This window comes from Ornithorhynchus anatinus, chromosome 9, assembly GCF_004115215.2.
Source record: "Ornithorhynchus anatinus isolate Pmale09 chromosome 9, mOrnAna1.pri.v4, whole genome shotgun sequence".
NCBI classification, from domain to species: domain Eukaryota; kingdom Metazoa; phylum Chordata; class Mammalia; order Monotremata; family Ornithorhynchidae; genus Ornithorhynchus; species Ornithorhynchus anatinus.
The window spans coordinates 44,782,193-44,805,550 of record NC_041736.1 but is presented as its reverse complement, the minus strand read 5'-3'; the positions used below and the strand labels follow the sequence as shown (position 1 = coordinate 44,805,550).

The window sequence follows — 23,358 nt, the reverse complement described above, 5'->3', positions numbered from 1 at the left end:
ATTATCCTCATTCCGGGTTCTAAATTTCTGGGCGACCTGGGGTACATCTGCCAATTTATATATTCATTCCCTGCTATCGGGAGAGCTTGAATGCCTCAGCTTCTCCTGGCGGGAACAGATTTCCGAGAAGTTTCGGAAAGGTGGAATTCCTTTGTAAACAGGAAGACCGGGACCTCCGGGCTAAGGCCAAACTCACTTTTTTATACGTCTAATAAGGGAAAGCTACATTTTTGCTGCCGGCTCCCTATTTCCATTTGCCCTGACGGATGAATCTTTCAGTCCGGTCCAGTTCAAGTCTATGTGAAATTTAATACAGTCACAAAACATTTGTTTCAATGACAGAATGAGACAAAGATTGTTCATGCTATCTAAAAAAGACAAACATTAAAAATAGTTTATTTTCCATGTCGGGAAAATCTGCATCAAAAGTTGTAAGCAAACACTACAGACTAAATCCTCAACTTCAGGGTTTAGTGACTTGAACAAGTCTCTTCCAGACACATTAACTCTATACTGAACCTAAACTGAATTAAAGAAATAGACGGGAATGCAGTTTTCTCCCAATAGAAAGAACGAGGGTCTTGGAGTCAGAGGACCTGGGTTCGAATCCCGGCTCTGTCACTTGCGTGACTTTAGGCACGTGAGGCTCACAGTTAATCCCCATTTTCCAGAAGAGGGAACTGAGGCATAGAGAAGTTTAGTGACTCGCCCACAGTCACCCAGCTGACAAGTGGCACAGCCGGGACTTGAACCCATGACCTCTGACTCCCAAGCCCGGGCTCTTTCCACTGAGCCACGCTGCTTTTTTGGCCAGGAAGAGTTTCTAGAAGGGAGAGGTCAGTATCGTCAAAGGTGGCCAAGGAGCTGAGCAAAAGGAAAAATTAAAAAAAAAAATAAATTGTGGCATTTGTTAAGCACTTACTGTGTGCAAAGCACCGTTCTAAGCGCCGGGGGATACAAGGTGATCAGTCTGTCCCACGTGGGGCTCCCAGTTTTAATCCCCATTTGACAGATGAGGTAACTGAGGCACAGAGAAGTTAAGTGACTTGCCCAAGGTCACACAGCTGACTGGCGGCGGGGCCGGGATTAGAACCCGTGATCTCCGACCCCCAAGCCCGCGCTCTTTCCACCGAGCCACGCCGCCTCTCAAAGGGGGACGGGAGAGGGGAGAGACGCCACGGCTGCTGCCGGGATCAAAATTCGAAGACAACGGAAGAGAGATAGGGGTGCTGAATTCAGGGAGGGGGAAAAAGGAAAACCGCCGGGAACGGGTCAGGGTAAGGAACGGGACCTGCAGCGGAATTTTTATTTACTCTGTCATCACACTGGGGCCGGTTCCGGAACGCGAACCAACTAAAAGCATACAAGCGCCGGGAAAACATCCTGTACGATACAACCGTTCACGACACGACATTCCTGAGGAATGGATTCTGGTTCGGTCAGGCGACCGCCGCCTAAACGGCAAGTGGGAGGGTCTACGAAAAGACTCGAGGTGATTAAAGAAAACAGAGATAAATAAATATCTTTCATATACCTCGGTTCTGTTTCCTGGTACTAGGCAGAAGAGAGAACAGGACAATCAGGCGAGGGATTTGGGGGGATTCTTTTTAAATACGGATACTCACTGATGAACTTGTTTTGCATAGTCTCTAACAGAGCTTGATGAGCATCTTCTGCCTGCAGAGCACGTGAACATTCTCTGGCCAGTATGGTCCGGACAAGGTGCTCTCCGCAGCCTAAAATGGCAAATAAATCAAGCAAGGTTAAAGGAAATACATCGTTCCCTCCTATATTTTATCTATGAAGACTATAGACCGTAAGCTCCATGGGGGCAGAAAACACGTGCCTACCGACTCTGGGGTTTTTTGGATTTTGCTTTAATGGTATTTGTTCAGTGCTTACTATGTGGCAGGCGCTGGGGTGCGTACAAGTCGATCAGGTTCGTGGCTCAGTGGAAAGAGCCCGGGCTTGGGGGTCGGGGGTCACGGGTTCGAATCCCGGCCCTGCCGTTTGTCAGCTGTGTGACCGTGGGCAAGTCACTTCACTTCCCTGTGCCTCAGGCACCTCATCTGTAAGATGGGGATGAAGACCGTGAGCCTCACGCGGGACGGCCGGATGACCCCGTATCACCCCCCGGCGCTTAGAAGGGCGCTCGGCGCGTACTAAGCGCCTAACGGATACGAACGTTATTATTATTAGGTGGGACGTGTCCCACATAGGGCTCACGGTCTTAAGCCCCGTTTTACAGAAGAGGTAACTGGGACCCAGAGAGGTTAAGCGGCTTGCCCAAGGTCACACGGCACGCAAATGGCGGAGACGGGATTAGAACCCAGATCCTTCCGACTCCCACTCCCATGCTCTATCCACTAGGCTACACTGCTTCTCTGCTGTACTGTGTGGTCCCACGCACTGAGTGCAGGGCTCTGGACATAGTAAGCGCTCCATAAATACCAATCGACTGATCAATCACATTTACTGAGCGCTTCCCGAGTATAGAGCGCCGAACTGAAAGCTAGAGGTAGTGCAACATCGCAGAGTTAGTAGACACATTCCCTGCCCACAGCAAGCTCACACTGACCGACAGACCACGCTAGCGTTTGAAGAGCGGCCTCGACCATAAAAGTACTACTTAAAATGCTTCGTTTCTGCTAAGTTTACGTCCACGGAGGGCTCCAAATGCTTTACCCAAGACAATCAAAGCCATCTATTTACCGATCAGATACGCAGGGGAAAATGGCATTGCACATTTTTTTGGCGGTGCAATGCCGCTGCATGGCAAGCCCTCGGTTGGAAGCAGCGTGGCTCAGTGGAAAGAGCGCGGGCTTCGGAGTCAGAGGCCAGGAGTTCGAATCCCGGCTCCGCCACTTGTCGGCTTTGTGACTGCGGGCGAGTCGCTTCGCTTCTCTGGGCCTCGGTTCCCTCATCTGGAAAATGGGGATGAAGACCGTGAGCCCCACGTGCGACAACCTGATTCCCCTGTGTCCACCCCAGCGCTTAAAACAGTGGCCTGCACATAGTAAGCGCTTAACCAATACCAACATTATCATTATTATTATTATTATCGGAAAGACCACCTCCAGAGAAGAAAGAACAGTCTGCTCTGCAGGAACCGTTCAGTATCTGCCGTCTCAGCAAACACTCTGAACGCCAGTGCCCGTCTTCGTGGGACATTTTTCTCTTTTTCGCTCGGACTGAAATACGGCGCGAAGATGACCCAAAAAAAATCCACTACATGGGATAGTTCTGAATCCTTAGCAACTACATGCAAATAGCCTAAATGCAAATAATAAATGCAGTTGTTCAATTTAACTTGATAAAACTATAAAAATGATAATAATAATATTTGTTAAGCCCCTACTACGTGCCAAGCGCTATACCAAGGCGCAGAATAGGTACCAGACAATTAAATCAGACCCAATCTCCGTCCCGGACGGGGCTCACGGTAAAAGCAGGAGGGGGAACAGGAACTGACCGTGCTTGGTATTTACACGTTTTCGGATCACTGAGAACATCGGCATCCCCACCTTCACTTCCGGGTCTCTAGACTCCGTAGGCATTTTAATAATAATGTTGGTATCTGTTAAGCGCTTACTATGCCCAGAGCACTGTTCTAAGCGCTGGGGGAGATACGGGGGATCAGGTTGTCCCACGTGAGGCTCTTAGTCTTAATCCCCATTTTCCAGATGAGGTCACCGAGGCCCAGAGAAGTGAAGTGACTTGCCCACAGTCCCACAGCTGACAAGTGGCAGAGCCGGCATTCGAACCCCCGACCGCCGGCTCTCAAGCCCGGGCTCTTTCCGCCGAGCCACGCTGCTTCACCACTGGACTCACGCCTGCACCAACAATAGCTTCTATTCTATTTTTCTGCTTTAAATATATGCACATGAAAACTCTACATTACATTCGAGTTTGCGACCTAACCTTTCTAATTTGGAAGTTAGTCATTTGATGTCTCTTTCTCTACAGAGAGGCTTCATTTACTCGCAGGGGCATTTTAGGATCATGATTCTTATAACAATAGTTTAGGCAGCTATTTTAAAAGTCCCCCTTCTGTATTTCTTCATCAGATGGACTCGGCTGCCAATTCTATAAATATACCTATTTATGTCAGCAATTAAATACGATAAAACAGCGGACTGTTGCATTCTTAGGATACAAGGCATTTTCCAGGCTACCAGGCTAATACTGTTGAAAGGTCACGCGTGCCTACGTATTTTACGTCAAAGAATCGAACCACATACAGTTAATGTCATCCACAATACGTGTCACTTTGAGTTTTCCTGCGTTGCTACACGGAGACTTACACTGCTTTCTGTTCATTCAGTTTACACGGTGCCTCTAAAAACATTTTCTTCTCCGCTATGGCAATCCTATACCCTGCCCCTCTAGCAGGAGAAGAGTAATGACAACACATGACAACTTTCAGCTAAAAGCTTTCTCTCCTGCAGATTCCAGTCAAAAGGGAAAAAAATGATTTCTGCGGTTTTGGGCCCAACAAAATTCCGGAGCTTCCTGGACTAAATTGCCACAGAGACTTAGCGTGGTTCAAAAGCAAAAACTGCTCCGTTCTGCCTTAGAGTTTGAATCCAGACTTTAGAAATATCCTATTTTTTGCTCCAATGAAGGATAAAAATGTTGTATTCCCCCAGTCCAATCCGATATATGAACCCAACTAAAGATGTCGACTCAACTAAGTCCGGTTGGTAATTAAAAAACTGAAAACGATATATTTACATTATTTCCTAATCGTTTCGATTGTAATTCTGATTTTCAACAAGTCAGACGCTCAGCCCCAAGATATAAAGCTAATGATCATCGCCACATCAACGGGCAAGAGATCTCTTCACGGCACGCCTATTCTCGACTTCTTGTTGAGCCGCACAGAACTTCAAATTCATTTCAGGAGAACTTTTCTCTACCGTTCTTGGGCGGTTCTAATGCCGGCTCTGCCACTTGTCTGCTGTGTGACTCTGGGCAGGTCAACTTCTCTGCGCCTCGGTTCCCTCATCTGTGAAATGGGAATTGAGGCTCACTCACCCGGGACCGTTTCCACCCCCTCACTCGGTTCCGACGCCCGGCACACGGTAAGCGTTTAACGGATACCGAAACTTTTATTGTTGAGCATTCACTCGGCGCAGAGCACCGTACTAAGTGCTTGGGGAAGTAGGACAAGATCCCTGCCCTCGAGGATCTTACAGTCTGGTCTCGAAACTTCAGCGGTCCCACGAGCACCACGACCCGGTGGAAAGAACCCAGGCGCGGGAGCCAGCTCCGCCACTTGCCCGGCCAGATCATTTAATGTTTCTATACCTCGATCGCCTCCTCTGTAAAACGGGGATAAAACCCTCCTCCCTTGATTTTAATCCCTGAGCCTCACGTGGGACAGGGATTGTGTCCAACCTGATTAGCTTGTATACAGCCCAGTGCTTAGTACAGTGCCCGTCACGTAAGTAAGCGCTCAACAGATAGCCTCGAAAAACTCTCCACCCCCGGCAGGTACGGCTCCCGACACTTCCTAGTCGTAAACTCGAGATTATATCTCACAAGTTAATAACCCCATTTTATTCATTCAGTAGTATTTATTCAATAGCATTTATTGAGCGCTTACTATGTGCAGAGCACTGTACTAAGCGCTCGGAACGTACAAATCGGCAACAGATACAGTCCCCGCCCTTTGACGGGCTTACGGTCTAATCGACGGCTTGGGAGTCCGGGGTCATGGGTTCGAATCCCGGCGCTGCCACCTGTCGGCGGTGTGACTGTGGGCGAGTCACTTCGCTGTGCCTCAGTTACCTCATCTGTAAAATGGGGATTAACCGTGAGCCTCACGTGGGACGACCCGATGACCCCGTATCTCCCCCAGCGCCGAGAACAGTGCTCCGCACACAGTAAGCGCTTCACAGATACCAACATTATCATTGTACATCGCAACCCTGAAGGTGTACTTTCAACTCTCCAATCTTGGAGCTGAAAAATAAGACAGAAAACAGAGAATACGTTCACTAACAATTCCCTATTCGCTCCTTGATTTTCAGAGAATAACTCTTCTCCCTTACTTCAAAATTATATTTTAGCTTGCCTGTAAAGTCTGGGTTCTTTGAAGTCAAAAGAAAAGTCCATGTGTCCAGTTTAGTAGTAACAGATGTTCCCTTGGTTCGGGATTTTGCTCTGATTCCTCAACAGAGCCCAAAAATGAGATTACGCCTCTTTACGCAAGGTTCATAATCTCACTTCTCGCGGGAGAGAGGCTTTATATCTTTCAAGTCCCCATCAATCCTGATACAAAAAGACTCTGAAAGAAGAAACCTGAAGCTTCCTGATGAACTTGTTTTGCATAGTCTCTAACAGAGCTCGATGAGCGTCTTCTGCCTGCAAAGCCCGTGCACACTGTCTGGCCGGTAGGTCGGATTCTGCCGTCGCGATGGTGAAATCAACGGGGATTGATTCCCTAGGCAGAAGAATGCCACACTTGACACAGAGTAAGTGCTTAACGAATACCAAAAGAACGACGTCAGAAGGCAAAGTGCGACTGAATCCCAGATCCACACCTCCTAACCACAGCCCCCATTTAGGAGTGGAGGGACGCGGGGACAGGGAAAGTTGCTTCAAGGTGGAAGTGTAGGTCATTATAGGATTTCCACTTCCTTCCTCACTCCCAGTCACCGTCATCCCTCTTCAAGAAGCTCAACGCTTCCAACTGCAACACATGCTCCCAATCCAAGACCTACCCGGCAAATGTTAAATACGAAAGATGAGATTCTTTCACTCGCTCATTCCGTCGTATTTATTGAGCGCTTACTGCGTGCCCGCCTATCCCGCCGTCGGCCCCCCGGCCCACGTCCTCCCGCTGTCCCGGGACGCCCTCCCTCCTCACCTCCGCCAAACTCGCTCTCTTCCCCTCTTCAAAGCCTTACTGAGAGCTCACCTCCTCCAAGAGGCCTTCCCAGACTGAGCTTCCCCATTTCCCTCTGCTTCCTCTGCTGACTCCCTGCCCCCCCCTTCACCTCCCCTCAGCTAAGCTCCCTTCCCCCCCCCTTTCCCTTTGCTCCTCCCCCTCTCCCTTCCCCTCCTATCAGCACTGTGCCATTTGCTCATTTGTATATATTTGTATTACCCTATTTATTTTGTTAATGAGGTTTACATCCCCTTGATTCTATTTATCGTAATTACGTCGTCTTGTTTCCGTCCGTCCGTCTCCCCCGATTAGACTGTAAGCCCATCGTTGGGCAGGGACTGTCTCTATCTGTGGCCGAAATGTCCATTCCAAGCGCTTACTACAGTGCTCTGCACATAGTAAGCGCTCAATAAATACTACTGAATGAATGAACGTGTGCAGAGCACTGTACTAAGCACTTGGGAAATACAGCAATAAAGAGACACAACGAGCTGGCAGTCTAGAGCGGGGGAGACAGACATCAATATAAGTAAACAGACATCAATGTAAAAAACTAAAACTGCAGATATGTCCGTTAAGTGCTGTGGGGTAGGGAGTCGGGGGAAGAGCAAAGGGAGCGGGTCGGGGTGATGCGGAAGGGAGGGGGAGATGAGGAAAAGGGGGCTTAGTCGAGGAAGGCCCCTTGGAGGAATTGTGCCTTCAGTAAGATTTTGAATGAGCAGAGACTAATTGTCTGGGGGAATATCAGGTGAATTCTTAATTTTTTTTTTTTTTTTTTGAGGCAAGGGGAGGAGATTATCCCTAAATTCAGAATTTAAATTTACTTTTCTCCAAATTCTAAAGAGCATCATTAACAGTGCTTTGTATCGCGAGAGGAATGATCTTCTTAAATAGGCCCATCGATCATAAAACTTATCGGATACACTTCGGTGGTCCGCCTACGACCCGCATTAAATCACAAAACCTCTCACATGATTTTTTGCATTTGCAGTACGGGGCGGCCATATTTTCGATTCTTACCTGGATGAGCAATACAATTAAAAAAAAAAGAAATCAAATACAAAATAACGAAGTCTACGTAATGCCTACAAAGAGTTGAGGAATTAATCTCGAGTGTTGCATCATCATTGCCTTCACCATAAAGTTTCTTAATTTTTCCAGGCAACTAAAGCAAGGTTTTTGACTCATAAATCTTATTCAAAATGCCCCTTATAAATATACGAAAACAATATTTAATTTTAAAAGGGTAAATGGACTACTGCTCAGAATTCACAATCATTAAAAAGGCTTTTCAATATTACGAAAATAAAAACGGCATAATCTCTTCGGAATTAAATCCCTACCATTCTACTTCTCGGACCTTGAGACTTTACCCAACTAAGGAGCTTATGTTTTGCCAAGTAACCCTGGAAACAAAATCATAAACAATAAATCAATATAAATACGATTATTGAGCTATTTATCTAATAAACTTGTAGAGCCTAAACAATTCTAACCATGTTTTTCATTCTAATCTCATGCGATCATTTTTCATGAGTTGGTTAAAAAAAAAAGGGAATTTCATCAAATGTCATCCCACCTTCCCGCTCCGCTCCATCTCTTAGCATCCACTCACCGGTGATGCCAAATGGGTGCGGGAATGCAGAAAGGGGCTAACGGCACAGACTCTCTACACCTCTGCAAGGCCTTCTACACCGGCGGTTTTCGCGCTGACACTCTGCCCTCACTCGGAAACGGTAAAGACGGCAGGATGGGGCCCGGCACTGAAGGACTCAGTCGCCTTGCCCCCTCCTACTTCGCCTCGCGACTCTCCTACCCACGACGCAGCCCGCACGCTTCGCTCCTTAGTGCCAACCTACTCGCCGTACCTCGATCCTGTCCGTCTCGCTGCCCACCTCCTGGCCCACGGCCTGCCCCTGGCCTTTCCTATAACGACGCTGGTATCCGTCAAGCGCTTCCTAGGTGCGGAGGGGGAGATACAGGCTCATCAGGTCGTCCCACGTGAGGCTCACAGTCTTGATCCCCGTTTTCCAGATGAGGTCACGGAGGCACAGAGAAGTGAAGTGACTTGCCCACGGTCACCCAGCTGACAAGCGGCAGAGCCGGGAAGTCTGACGGACAGTGCCTCGCCCCACCTTGAAAAGTTATTGAAGGCACATCTCCTCCACGAGGCCTTCCCTGACTAAGCCCACGTTTCCCACTCCCTTCTGTGTCGCCCCGACCCGCTCCTCATGTTTATTTTGTTGATGAATTGTACATCGCCTCGATTCTATTTAGTCGCCATCGGTTTTTACGAGATGTTCTTCCCCTCGACTCTATTTATCGCCATCGTTCTCGTCCGTCCGTCTCCCCCGATCAGACCGTGAGCCCGTCAGACGGCAGGGACCGTCCCTATCTGGTGCCGACTTGTTCGTTCCAAGCGCTTAGTACAGTGCTCTGCACATAGTAAGCGCTCAATAAATACTACTGAATGAATGAATATTCGCTCTCCGTCCCCCAGTCCCACAGCACTATGTACGTAGCTATATTTATTTATATTAACGTCTGTCTCCCCCTTAAGACCGTAAGCTCGTTGTGGGCAGGGAACGTGTCTGCCACACTGTTCTGTCGTACTCTCCCAAGAGTTTAGTCGAGTGCCCTGCGCACAGTAAGCGCTTAATAAATACTACTGAATGATTGATCGGTAGATTGGTAGATCGGTAGAAGCAGCGTGGCTCAGTGGAAAGGGCACGGGCTTTGGAGTCAGGGGTCATGAGTCCGAATCCCAGCTCTGCCACTTGTCGGCTGTGTGACTGCGGGCGAGTCACTTCACTTCTCTGGGCCTCGGTTCCCTCACCTGGAAAATGGGGATGAAGACAGTGAGCCGAGCCCCACGTGGGACAACCTGATTCGCCTGTGTCTACCCCAGCGCTTAGAACGGTGCTCTGCACATAGCAGGCGCTTAACAAATACCAACATCATTAGATTGAGGGGACGTGACGGTTCCGGGGATGTAGCCTGACAGGTCAGAGGGGTGGGAGACTGAGACCGTTAGCCGCCGAGGTTTCCGTCCCTCATCACGCCGCTAGCGCGGGGCAGGAAAGGAGCGAGGCCCCAGGATAGCACGTAGCAGCGTGGCTCAGTGGAAAGAGCCCGGGCTTAGGAGTCAGAGGTCAGGGGTTCGACTCCCGGCTCTGCCACTTGTCGGCTGTGCGACTGTGGGCAAGTCACTTCACTTCTCTGTGCCTCAGTTACCTCACCTGTAAAATGGGGATTAACCGTGAGCCTCACGTGGGACGACCCGATTACCCCGTATCTCCCCCAGCGCTTAGAACGGTGCTCGGCACGTAGTAAGCGCTTAACAGATACCAACATTATTATTATCATTATGCAGCAAGAAGGGCGGGGGCTACCGGCCACGTATCTCGGTGGTCTGGTCGGTTGGGAAGCCAAAGCTCTGCGCCTCTGCTAGTTAGTTAATTCCCAACGCCCGCGTTCTCAAAAGAGTTTTAAAGGAAGAGCGCTACTATAATTACCGTGTAACGTCGGATCGTTTCCCTCAGAGGATAAAAGCATTATAAGGCGGTAATTATCGCAAACCAAACACTGGCATTTACTCTACCTGCTCCTAATTTAAGTACTTGGACCTTTTCAGAAATCCTAATTACGGGAGGGACGAATGGTCCACTTGGGCTTTTAACAAATTAATCGAGACTCCCGGCGGAAACAACGAATGAGCCTCGCACTGAGAATCCGCGTGGCAGAACGGATGGTGGTTTCTACGGCCTCGCCCGGGCCCTCCCTCGGTCCTGCGACTCACGCTCCGTTCATTCACTCAGCTGTATCTGTGGAGCGCTTACCTTGTGCGAAGCACTGTACTAGGCGCTTAGGAGAGTACAATATAACAATGGGACTGTGGGCAAGTCACTTCACTTCTCTGTGCCTCAGTTCCCTCATCTGTAAAATGGGGATTAACTGTGAGCCTCACGTGGGACAACCCAATGACCCTGTATCTCCCCCAGCGCTTAGAACGGCGCTCTGCACATAGTAAACGCTTAACAGATACCGACATTATTATTATTATTATTAAATAGACACATTCCCTGCCCACAATGAACTCACAGCCTAGAGGAGGAGACCGACATTAATATACATAAATAAGTAAATAACTTACAGATCTAAACCTACCTATGTGGATTGGTGAGGAGGGATGTAACGCATTATGGCGTTCATGCAGGGTTTTGTTTCAGAGAAGCAAAACAGCTTCTAAAATAGAGGAGTGGTTTGGCTTAGCGGAAAGAGGACGGGCTCGGGAGTGGGTTCTAAACCCGGCCCCGCCACTTGTCAGCTGGGTGACTTTGGGCAAGTTACTTAACTTCTCTGCGCCTCAGTTACCTCGTCAGCGGGATTAAGACTGCGAGCCCCACTTGGGACATCCTGATGACCTTGTATCTACCCCAACGCTTAGAACGGTCCCTGGCATATAGTAAACGCTTAACAGATACCATCATTATTATTATTACGCACAGGACTCATTTCTAGCCATCGTATAAATGCCAATATAATACCACTTCTTTGCCACAGAGCCTGGGTAACCTTCACCATCTTCACCAACCTCACTGACCAGTTATTTTGCAGGATTCCTGCTAGGCCTGTCCACCTGGATTTGTTTAGAAGACTTCTCCATCGGGCAGAATTGGGACTGGAACCCAGATCTCCTGATTCCCAAATCTACAGAAGGGATGTGTTTTACCACGGTTCTCAACCGATGGTATTTCAATCGATCGTATTTATCGAGTGCTTAACTGTGTGCAGACCACTGTACCAAGCGCCTGGAAGGGTGCGGTATGACAGAGTCGACGGACACATTCCCTGTCCACAAGAAGCTTAGAGTCCAGAGGACTGCAGTGAAAAAATTCCTGGGGTGAAAGACAAGTGACCATACTCCAGATTTCCAACCATGCATCACTAGGATTAGAATAAATTCCCTACATTGTGAGAAAATGGATTCCACTCTAAATAAAATCCCAGCCCCCCACCAAAAAAAAAAAATTGGATAAGTATCGCAAATGGTATTTGAAGCGGAAAACGCAATACTATCTATAGATCCTTAGACTGCTGGAGAAGATCATTTAATTACCAATATCCAGTCGGATAACTCGCATGAAAAGGAAACAGTCTTTTGCCAAATCCTATATAACATCTGCTAATTTTATGTCACGTTCGTGTGACCGCCACAAAAACGATCGATCGAGGGCACTTATCGAGTGGTTACTGTTCACAGAGCACTGTGGTGACGGCGTTACACAGAGAATGAAGATGTCAGTCTCTTCAGGAACAAATCAGAAGCACCCAGTTTTCTGTTCCGGTCGCTTTGAAGCCATAAAGCACCGTAGTGCGATTGTACGGTGGCTCCGTCCCCTATTTGGATTGTGTATTTTTGCTTCCGGGCTTGGCGGCAACGCCGCTTTTCACTTCCTACTCGTTACTCCTCCTCCCTCCCCTCTTGGGACGCTCGACCCTCTATTTTTCTCCTCACGACCCTGCGACCCACTTTGGATTCCCAACCTGCCCCCAGCCGAAAAGCCTCCTTCTCCTTCTCGGAGGGGCACCCTATGGAAAAATCCAAAGTGGGGGGTGGAAAACCAAAAGTGAGACGATCTCTAACAGGTCGGCTGCACGAGTCAGGACCTCCTCGTCTTTCCCTGCTTCTTCTCACTTCCCCCGGTGCCACCCGAAGCTGCAGTGTGTGGGAGAGACCCAGCTGCAAACAGCTCCTGCCCATTTCCACGTTATCGCCACTACCTAATATTGCTACTGTTATTCCACTACCTTCACCGGCGGTAAAGTACCATTTACGTTCCCCCTACCCCTGACTAAATTCCCTCTGCAGGATGTTTACGATTGGGAATTTTTTTTTTTTTTTAAAAAAAAAGGAAATTAAAACCCCAAATTATTCTTGGAAAGGTTTTATTTTTTCTTTAAACCTGTTTACTCAAATGAATACAAAATTGACCAGAAAACGATCCCATTCAAAGACATGCGATGTTGGGTGTTTTTTTTCCCTCCACACTCCCCAAATCCATAAACTTTACCCATAAAGTAGCGGCTGTCCATCTGGGTCATTCCTCTAGACTGTGAGCCCGTCACTGGGCAGGGATCGTCTCTATCTGTTGACCGACTGTACATTCCAAGTGCTTAGCACAGTGCTCTGCACAGAGTGAGCGCTCAATAAATACTATTGAATGAATGATTGTCTCTATTGCCGTACTGTACTTTCCCCAAGTGCTCAGTACGGCGCTCTGCCCAGAAGCGCTCAATAAATACTATTGAACGAATGTCTCTATTGCGGTATTGTACTTTCCCCAAGTGCTTAGTACAGTGCTCTGCACAGAGTAAGCGCTCAATAAATACTATTGGATGAATGACTGTCTCTCTCTATTGCGGTATGGTACTTTCCCCAAGCGCTTAGTCCAGTGCTCTGCACCCAAAGAGCACTCAGTAAATACGACCGAATGCATTGCCTCTGCGCACTCAACTGGCCGGCCGGCAAAACCCAGGGAACAATCTGTTGGGATGGTTAGGACACCCGGGGAGCGCGAGCAAAGACCGGAGGACGGCGGGAGGAGGAGAGAAGAGCAGTAGCGGGTCTAGAGGCGTGGGGGCCTGAGAACCTAAACGGCGTGGCTCGGTGGAAAGAGCACGGGCTTGGGGGGGTCAGAGGTCATGAGTTCGAATCCCAGCTCTGCCACTGGTCAGCTGTGTGACTGTGGGCGAGTCACTTCACTTCAGGGGATGAAGACCGCGAGCCCCACGTGGGACATCCTGATCCCCCCGTGTCTACCCCAGCGCTCGGCGCATAGTGAGCGCTTAACAAATACCGACATTATCATCGTTACGCGGCCTCGTGTACAGACACAGGCCCGGGAGTCAGAAGCGCCCGTGCTCTGATCCCCGCTCTTGCCACCTGCCTGCTGTACGATCCCGGGCACGTCACTTGACTTCTCTGCGCCTCGGTTACGTCATCTGTAAAACGGGGGTTACGACCCTAAGGCCCACGTGGGCTAAGGGCTGATTCCAACCTGATTAGCTGCCCTAGTGCTTAGTGCCGCGCCTGGCACACAGAAAGCGGATAAATACCGTTAAAAATGAAAATGAAAGGGGGAAGTTGCGGAGAGAAAAGCAGCCGAATCCAAGCTGGGAAAAAGAGTGGCCAGCTTCAGAGGGAAAGGGAGCAGAGACAGAGAACAGTGGTGAGGGCGAGGGCGGATGAACCGGTTATTTCTAGGTTATTTATTTATTATTATTAGTTTATTACTTCTGGTTATTTCTTCTAGTTATACTAGGCCATTTCTTCTAGTAATAGTTTGGACGCAATGAAAACTCCGGTTCAAATTCGTGGCCTCTACCTATATTTGCTCCGCCCTGACATTTGGTTCTATTTTATTCTCTCCTATGCCTTCGCATCAAGCCTAGGGACATTAAATCTAAAAATAACATAATGAATTAAACACAAATCTTAACATCGCACGAGAAACCCGAGTACGAAAATGTAATCAGAGGTTCCCCTAATAAACTCTAACCATGATCTATGCTGCTTTGCTGTGATCTGAGCACTGCGTTCTCCCTACCCCTCACTAAACCCCCTCTGCAGGATGTGTAGGATTGGGAAATTTTTTTTTAAAAAAAAAAAAAGGAAATTAAAACCCCAAAAATTATGTTTGAAAAATTTTTATTTTTTTAATTTAAACTGGATATTTACTCAAATGAATACACTATTGCCCAGAAAATACACTATCCCACTCCAAGTCAAGGGGTGTTTGGTTGTTGTTTTTTTTTCCATACTCCCCAAATCCATAAACTTTACCTATAAAGTAATAATGAAAATGTCGGTATTTGTTAAGCGCTTACTACGTGCAGAGCACCGTTCTAAGCGCTGGGGTAGACACAAGGGAATCGGGTTGTCCCACGTGGGGCTCACAGTCTTAATCCCCATTTTACAGATGAGGGAACTGAGGCACAGAGAAGTGGAGTGACTTGCCCAGTCACCCAGCTGACAGGTGGCCGAGCCGGGATTCGAACCCATGACCTCTGACTCCAAAGCCCGGGCTCTTTCCACTGAGCCAGCAGCTGTCCATCTGGGTCATTCTAAGGAGGGTAAATTCATGATACATTAAACAGTTCCACTGCCTTCCTTCTATTTAAAACTCCCACTTCTCCTCTCCCAACGTCCTCTTCCCAGTTCCTCTCTCCACCCCTCCTCTTCCTTCCCTTCCACTTCCCCCTTCTCCTTCTTTCTCCCGTACGGACCCTCCTTGCTCGCAATCCTCAGGCTCTACAAGTCTTCACCCCGACCTTGAACGCTCCTATTCTTTACGAACCACACACCGTCCGCTTCCAGACCGATGAGGTTTGCCCGAGATGACGGTCGGATCGCCGCCTCCGGCCCATAGGGCCCGGAAACCAGAGGATCTGTCTGGTGTCCAGACGGACATCTGCAGGACGCGGGAAGGCAGAAGCTACTCCGGCGAACGCTAGGTCCTTTCCGCCCATCCCCGCTCGTACAGAGGGGCGCCGGCCTCGGCGGCTGCCGAAACGTCCGCCGTCGCGGGCACCGTCACGCTGGACGCTGGTCCCCTCCAGACCGAGCTCGTCGTGGGTAGGGAATGGGTCCGTTATATTCTTCCAAGCGCTCGTACGGTGCCCTGCGCACCGTAAGTGCTCGATAAACACGACCGACTGGTGGCGTGCCCTACCTCTAGGCCCCTGGATTCCCGGAACGTGAAGTGAGGAGGTGTGACGATGTGTACAAGGGCGGCGGCGGATACCAGGGTGGTGTCCGCTAGTGGTGAAGGCCAAGGGAAACCGAAGAGCCTGGAACCGAGCGCTCGGCTCGGCCACCGTCGGTCAAGCCACTGATGCTCTCCAGATGCTCTTTTTAAGGCCGGTCATCCGCCACTGACCGCGTACACAAGAACAAGGACAGAGGGAAGACCGGGCCTAATATCCCCGGGAGTATAAACAACACACCGCATATCATACGGAAAACACGACGACCTCTGCATCCGAAAGAATTCCACCGGGCCTAGGTTCCCACGTTCGAGGCATCGGCGGAAGCACACGATTCCCTGAATATCCAACGGCTTACCAGCATCGGACCTGGTTTGTAATTTCGGTACCTGACGGGGTACGCCGCGTACCGCGTTCAAAGCGACCGATTCACGAAACGGGAAGTCGACGTCCCGTGCCCTTCGGTGATCCGAACGGGCGAGGCTTAAAAGCGCGCACGGATCCGAAGTGACTCCTGGGAAATATCCGATTTGCGTTCAACGGTGCCACTAAATTTAAACGTCCAACCCGCTGAACGAAACAGTAACCACCGCTACGGCTCATTGACCGGCTTACATAAACCCTTACGACGTACACCGTCCTTTATTTGAGTTTTATGTCAGAAACTGAACCGACCGCTCCGTAGGCTTTTTAGAGAACGAGGATTTTACATCTCCTAAACTTCCAGAGCTTAAAAGAACCACAACAAAAAATGCACAAAAAAGGCACTGCGCTATAAAAGACTTCCCACATACTGAGTGAGCTCTGCATCTAACAAGAACCTTCCACTGAGAGAACCAAGATGGCAAAATAAGGGAAGGCCTTCAGTTCAGTCTGGGCCTCTAAGCAGCGTGTCAGAAAGAAATTGTTTTTCTGCTCCTTTTGATGGGCTACGCTTTCAAGTCAGGAAATTAGAAACAGGTGTGCCAGAGGGCACTCACATCCACGATCCACACCGAGAAACACACGTTTTCAATTTGCGAACATGAAAGGGACTCCTGTCGAATGAAAGGAGGAATGAAAATCCAGCTCTGTTTCTGCGAGCCAGATGAAGACGGCTTAGAAAAATCTCTCGACGAGCTGCTCGACTCACTCTCCGACTGCTAGCAGGTATTGTTCCGCGACGGGGAGACGGGCGAAGGAAAATCGCACCGAAGATAATGGCGTCGCAATTTTCCATCCCAGACTTGATCCCGTGCGTCGGTTTTTCTCTCTTCTATTTCCACTCGTGATCTGGAGGGAAAATGTTTTGTTTCCTCCAAAATAAACAAGCAGTCACTTCCTCCAAGAAGTCCATATGCGTTATCTTGGCGCTGGAGGCGGAAATACGTGGAATTATCCGACGGAGCCGCACGGAGCCTCGAAAGCGAAGAGCTAGGCTGTATACCGTCAGCCTCCGGTGGCCACGCCACGCGTCTACCGCCTCTGTTGTACTGTACTCACCCGAGCGCTTAGCAAAGTGCCCTGCGCGCGGTGAGGACTCAATAAATACCATTGCTTCACTGACCGATTAAAGTGCGGGACTTTTGAGGAACCCAGACCCATGTGAAGTCCAAATACTGGGCCCACTGATCCACGTGGAATGACCTGGTTGACGGCAGCTCAGAATCTCTTACGCGGGACAGATTACTTTCTGCTCTGGGGCTCAGAGCACGTGCGTGGACGTGCTCGGTGATCTATCTCCTAGGTCGACTGCAACTTCTGCCGTGATCTGAGGAGCCTGAGCCATCCGCTTAACCGCCATTCTCCAAACTCCATCTCCTTATCGGTGAGACTGCCAGGTGATCGTGGCTAAGGACCCTCTACACGGTAAAACTGTTGGTGGGCAAGAAATGTGTCATTCGTTCATTCGATCGTATTTATTAAGCGCTTACCGTGTGCAGAGCACTGTACTAAGCGCCTGGCAAAGTACGCTACACCAATAAACGGTAACTTGGTTAAACCGTTCTCAAACAGGTGAGCGTAGTGCTCTGTACGCAGTAAACGATCGATAAACACGACTGATCGATAACCAAACACCCCACGTCTGCCTTGCGAACCCATTAGGTTGTTCGGAGCAAGAAAGCGTTCTTGGATAAATATCGGTGTCATATACGGGCCCGTATTTGGGGAGCTTCTGAATTCCATTACCGGCATTTCTGAAAGAGAAGGATCCTGAGCTACTGGTATTTATTGTCCCACTGGGCACAAAGAGATGAAGTTATCTGCTCCCCCAATGTTTCAGCTGTCATATTTGCTGGACTTATTCCCATATTGCTCCTTCACTCTTGAGGAAGCCCTCACGGCGGGATGAGATGAGAGGGAAAAGGGAGAGAACGATAAGGGGCCGATGCGGTGCCAACTGGCTTTTCCGCGGCTCACCCCAGACCAACCGTCAATCACGGATTATTTAAGATTTAGGGCCTACATCAGATCAGTTCGTCCTAGACAGGGTAATTCACCGAAGGCCGTGAGAACCCCTAAAAACTGGTCTTCGTTTTTAATTAATCTGGACAGGGTAATTCACCGAATGGCCATGAAACCCCCTAAAAACTGGTCTTCGTTTTTAATTAATCTAGTTTCGAGCGACGTTCTAGCGTACGGGCCGCGAGCCCTTTGAATGACCGTGGTAAATCGATTTCCCTAGGGTGCTCTCCTAGCCATTACGAGGTTTTATCCCCCCCCCGGGCGGAACAAGTCTTTGATTCGTGCCCCCCGGCGGCATCGCCCGCTTGGAGTCGAGGATTACTGATACACGCCTCCGTGAAGCAGCCTTCTAGACTCTCCCCCTCTAGACTGTGAGCCGATTGCGGGCAGAGAACATGTCTCCCAACTGTCTTATATCGTCTTCCGAGCGCTCGGTACAGTGCTCAGTGCAGAGTAAGCGCTCAACGGATACCACTGACGGATCCACTAACGTGTGACTCTGTGCCCTCAGTGCAGCCTCTCCAGGAGGGCCACAGCTAATCTCCAAAAGGGCATCGTCAGAGCCAGGAGCAACGTCGGGTAGCTGAAGGTGTGGCCTCCTCTGGACTGCGCTCGGGGCAGCTGCCCCGATACATCCAGCTCTTTTCCTTCTTCCCTTTTTCGGCTTTCTTAAACACACATTCGAAACGTTCCACCCTAGGAAGACGGTTTTAATGGTATTTACTGTGTGCTTATTACGTGTCAGCTAAGCAGGTCGTACGTAACCCAAGTGGGGCTCACGGTCTTAATCCCCATTTCACAGATGAGGGAACTGAGGCACAGCGAAGTGAAGTGACTCGCCCACGGTCCCACAGCTGATAAGCAGCAGAGCCGGAATTAGAATCCGGGCCCTCTGACTCCCAGGCCCGTGGCTCCTTCCACGAGGCCATGATGTTTCCCAAGTTGGGACAGCAAACAAAATACTTCAAATTTATATAAAAATGCATTCGTGCTTTATTTAAAATAAAACGATGATGTTAAAAAGCTCTGAAAAATGGTTATCGAAAGAGGCAAATACCTGAGGTACTCACAGCTGTGGAATAGGGATTCTGAACTCCAGTGTTTTCAGCCCAGCAGCCACATCCATAGAGAGCGGCCTGAAGAAAAAAAAGGAGTCTATCAAATTCCGATTTATTAAGCTTATCTTTAAGCCTTCGAAAGAAGAGCCGTTAAAATGTTCTAAGTATTTTGGCACTTTTCATGGAGAACAGACTGGAGATAAGAGCGTCCAAACACACTGCGCACTTGCACGTCTCTACGCAATGGTCGGTGCTTGGGTGGTGTATTTGTTTATAGGTTTCTGTTTTGCTCACCTGCTCGCTTCCTCCGTTGGCACGACACCTCCGAGAAGCCTTCCCTGACTGAGCCCTCGTTTCTGTCCTCTCCTCTGCATCTCTCTCGCACTGGGATCTGCTCTCTCTAGTCACCTCTCCCTCGTCCTCAGGGCACATCCGTACACATCCATGGTTTATTTATATTAATGTCTGGCTCCCCCTCTAAGACCGTAAACTCGCTGTGGGAATGGAACGCGTCTACCAACTCCGTTATACTCTACTCTCCCAGGCGCTTAGTACAGTGCCCCGCCCAGAAGAAGAGCTCAATAAATACGACTGATTTACTGATTGCCCGCTCTCCCTTCCGGGTATAAGGGAGAGGCAAAGAACAATTTACGACAAACCCTCCCCCCTTCTCTCTTCTGCCTGAGTTTCCTTCCGCCTGTTCCCGTTAGATAGGTAGGCTCTCCGTTCCCCTCCCAATCCTACATTCCACTCCTCTAACGCCGATCTGCTCTCTGCGCTTCGATCTCGTTTATCCCGTTACTGACCCCTCCTTGCCCACGTCCTCCCTTGGGCCTGAAACGCCTTCCCTCTTCATATCTGACAGTCCTCTCTCCAAATTCAAAACCCTCTCAGAGTCACATCTTCCAAGAAGCCTTCGGAGACTAAGCCCTTTATTTCCCCCCATCTGTCCTCCCCTCTGCATCCACTATAATAATAATAGTAATAATCACGGTGCTTGTTAAGCGCTTACTAGGTGCCAAGCACTGAGCTAAGCGCCGGGGTAGGCACAAAATAATCACGTTGTCCCACGTGGGGCTCACCGTGAACTTGGCCGTATAGCCCTCGAGCACTTTGACAGTCGCCCCGGGTCCATAATCCTTATATTCTACTTCTTCCTCTATCTCTAATCTATTTTAATGTCCATCTCCCCCTGAAGACTGTAAATTCCTTGTGGGCAGGGAGTGTATCTACCAACTCTGCTGTGCTGTACTGTCCCAAGTGTTTAGTACACTGCTCTGTACACAGGAAGAGATCAATAAATACCACTGATTAGACTGTGAGCCCATCAATGGGCAGGGATTGTCTCTATCTGTTGCCGAATTGTACATTCCAAGCGCTTAGTACAGTGCTCTGCACATAGTAAGCGCTCAATAAATACTGTTGAATGAATGAATCAATGATTGGTATAACGGCCCTTGTCCCGGCTCTGCCACTTGTCAGCTGTTTGACCGTGGGCAAGTCACTTCACTTCTCTGTGCCTCAGTTCCCTCATCTGGAAAATGGGGATTAACCGTGAGCCTCGAGTGGGACAACCTGATGACCCCGTATCTACCCCAGAGCTTGGAACGGTGCCCTGCACATAGTAGGCGCTTAACAAATACCAACATCATCATTATTATTATTGTCTTTCTGTGCTTTCCATTTTAACTCAGGCCCCCTTTCCCTTCCCATTGTTCAGGTCGGTACCTAAGGATATTTTTCCTGGCTTTTCCTAACTCTACGTGGAGTTGAGCGTCCTTTTCCAGGTTAATTTCATCTACGAGGGAGTAACAGCATCTAGCTCCTGGTGACCACACAGTGGCAAATCGAAGGTCAATTCTCTCTCTGCCTACTGATACCTTTCACGGACCGAAACACGAGTGTCACCGGTCGCTGCACTACGCAACAAGCTAAAGCAATTACCGAACCATCCCAAATTGTCATAAACAGTCTAGGAACATCTTTGCCCCTCACGTACCACATTTGATCTGCCTAGGCCTTTCGGCAAACCCAACGAGAAGCAAGGATCTCAGGAGCTAGCTTCAACTTCTCGCCAAAGGAAGAGTAATAAATACATGTCACCTGTCTAAAATTTGGACCTTCCTTTTTTAATTTGTAGAATGCTTCTGAGAACCAATAAGAGTGACATCTGCACATTGCTAGCTAAAATGAAGAACGGTAGTCTCATTCACACCTCCTGACAACATTTCACTGACGTTAATGGGACAGATTATACTGGGGGGAAATGAGAGGGTCAAAAGGGACCCTACGTGATCACCTAAACCGCCCTCTCTTGGAGATACGTAGATTGTTCTTAGTGAAGCAGTACGGGCAGGCGGCGAAGCGAAGCAACTTGAGGAAACGTGGGTTTATCGGGCAGAAAAGTAGAAATAACCCCTGTTCTTTTTTGGGTTCCTTCAACCTTCAGGCAGGGAAGAAGGCGTGCCCAAACAATCTAGGACATGCCCTTCCTTCTACATGGAACACCCTCTCCACATCAAATACACGAAACCACCTCCGTCCCAAACAGGAGTACTGATTCAGCACTTACCCTGAGCAGAACAACTGGACTAAATGTTCAGAAGAGTGCAATAAGGTTAGCCGACATGATCCCCGCCCTCGAGAAGCTTACAGTCGAACGGAATTTACAATCTACGGCAATGGAATTTTGTACTTATTTTTAGAACTTACTCTTATTTCTAGGTGGGATCCGTAGTGGAACCTAACTGATTGCACGTAAGTCTGTGGGAAAACATTTCAATCTTTCTCGTAGCTCTCTTCTGACCCTCCTAACTTTCACCATCTCAAACTGTAGAGGCAAAAATTTGACAATTCTGCCAATGTAAAACCATTTATAAGGGCAACGTAACTATAATGATAATAATAATAACGTTGGTATTTGTTAAGCGCTTACTATTTGCAGAACACTGTTCTAAGCGCTGGGGGGGTGGGGGGGGGATACGGGGTAATCAGGTTGCCCCTCATGAGGCTCACAGTCTTAATCCCCATTTTACAGATGAGGTCACTGAGGCGCAGAGAAGTGAAGTGACTCGCCCACAGTCACACAGCTGACAAGTGGCGGAGCGGCATTCGAACCCATGACCTCTGACTCCCAAGCCCGGGCTCTTTCCGCTGAGCCACGCGGCTTCTCTATTTTTAACGCCATGCCGGCAAAATGGCAAGATGTCCACATATACGGGACACGGTATTTTGCTGCTAATGTATCCCCGTGTCATGTACCACATACAATAATGATAATAATGATAGTGCTTGCTTTTCTTCCAAGATACAGTGAGAAGGGTATGCGGAGAATATGACTAAATATAAGCTGCCTCTCCAACATATACTTTGGGTATTCTACACTCTGTTTCTTGAAACAAATTTGCAAGCCCCCAGCACTTCGAGAAAAGGGAAAAATATCCATATCACAGTGACCTGTGATGCCTTCCTACATTTTTACAACCACAAGTCATCCCTTCGGTTTTTTTGACGGCATTTTCTAAGCACCTACTATGATCCAGCATGGCTCAGTGGAAAGAGCCCAGGCTTGGGAGTCAGAGGCCGTGGGTTCTAACCCCGGCTCCGCCACTTATCAGCTGTGTGACTTTGGGCAAGTCACTTCACTTCTCTGAGCCTCAGTGACCTCATCTTTAAAATGGGGATTAAGACCGTGAGCTCCAGCACTTAGAACAGTGCTTGGCATATAGTAAGCGCTTAACAAATACCATCATCATCAACACTGGGGTAGATGCAAGCTAATCAGGCCGGCACAGTCCGTGTCCCACATGGGGCTCACAGTGTTAATCCCCATTTAACAGACGAGGCAACTAGACTCAGAGAATTTAAGTGAGTTGCTCCACATAACACAGGAGACAAATGGCAGAGTTGGGATTTGAACCTAGGTTCTTCTGCCTCCAGGCCCGTGCTCTGTCCTCTAGGCCATACTGCTTCTCACTAATCACCGTGAAATAGGCTAAGAATCAGAAATCATGTATTTACCCATTTCAAAAAAGCATCTGTCCTCGATTACAAAATACGTTTGGCTGATAGAGGCGATGATAAAACTCCCAGTGACATAAAAATGTATATTCTGTTTACCTTCCAAATTTTGTCACACCCCCCCGCCCACTAATTACCCCGGCCAAATCACTCCAAAGTGCCATATCTAGG

The 23,358-nt window shown here is 48.8% G+C and overlaps 1 protein-coding gene across 6 annotated transcripts in view; it reads right to left on the bottom strand.

Annotated features, from left to right (window-relative positions):
• Positions 1-23,358, bottom strand: part of TASP1 (taspase 1) — a 121,672-nt gene that overhangs the window by 36,884 nt on the left and 61,430 nt on the right. For all 6 annotated transcript variants that reach the window (XM_029071868.1, XM_029071870.1, XM_029071873.1 and 3 more), the window contains 2 exons: positions 19,167-19,245; positions 1,626-1,736 (listed from right to left, as the gene is read on the bottom strand). In XM_029071868.1, coding sequence (XP_028927701.1) covers positions 1,626-1,736; positions 19,167-19,245 — 190 coding nt within the window. The remainder of the gene's footprint in view (positions 1-1,625; positions 1,737-19,166; positions 19,246-23,358) is intronic.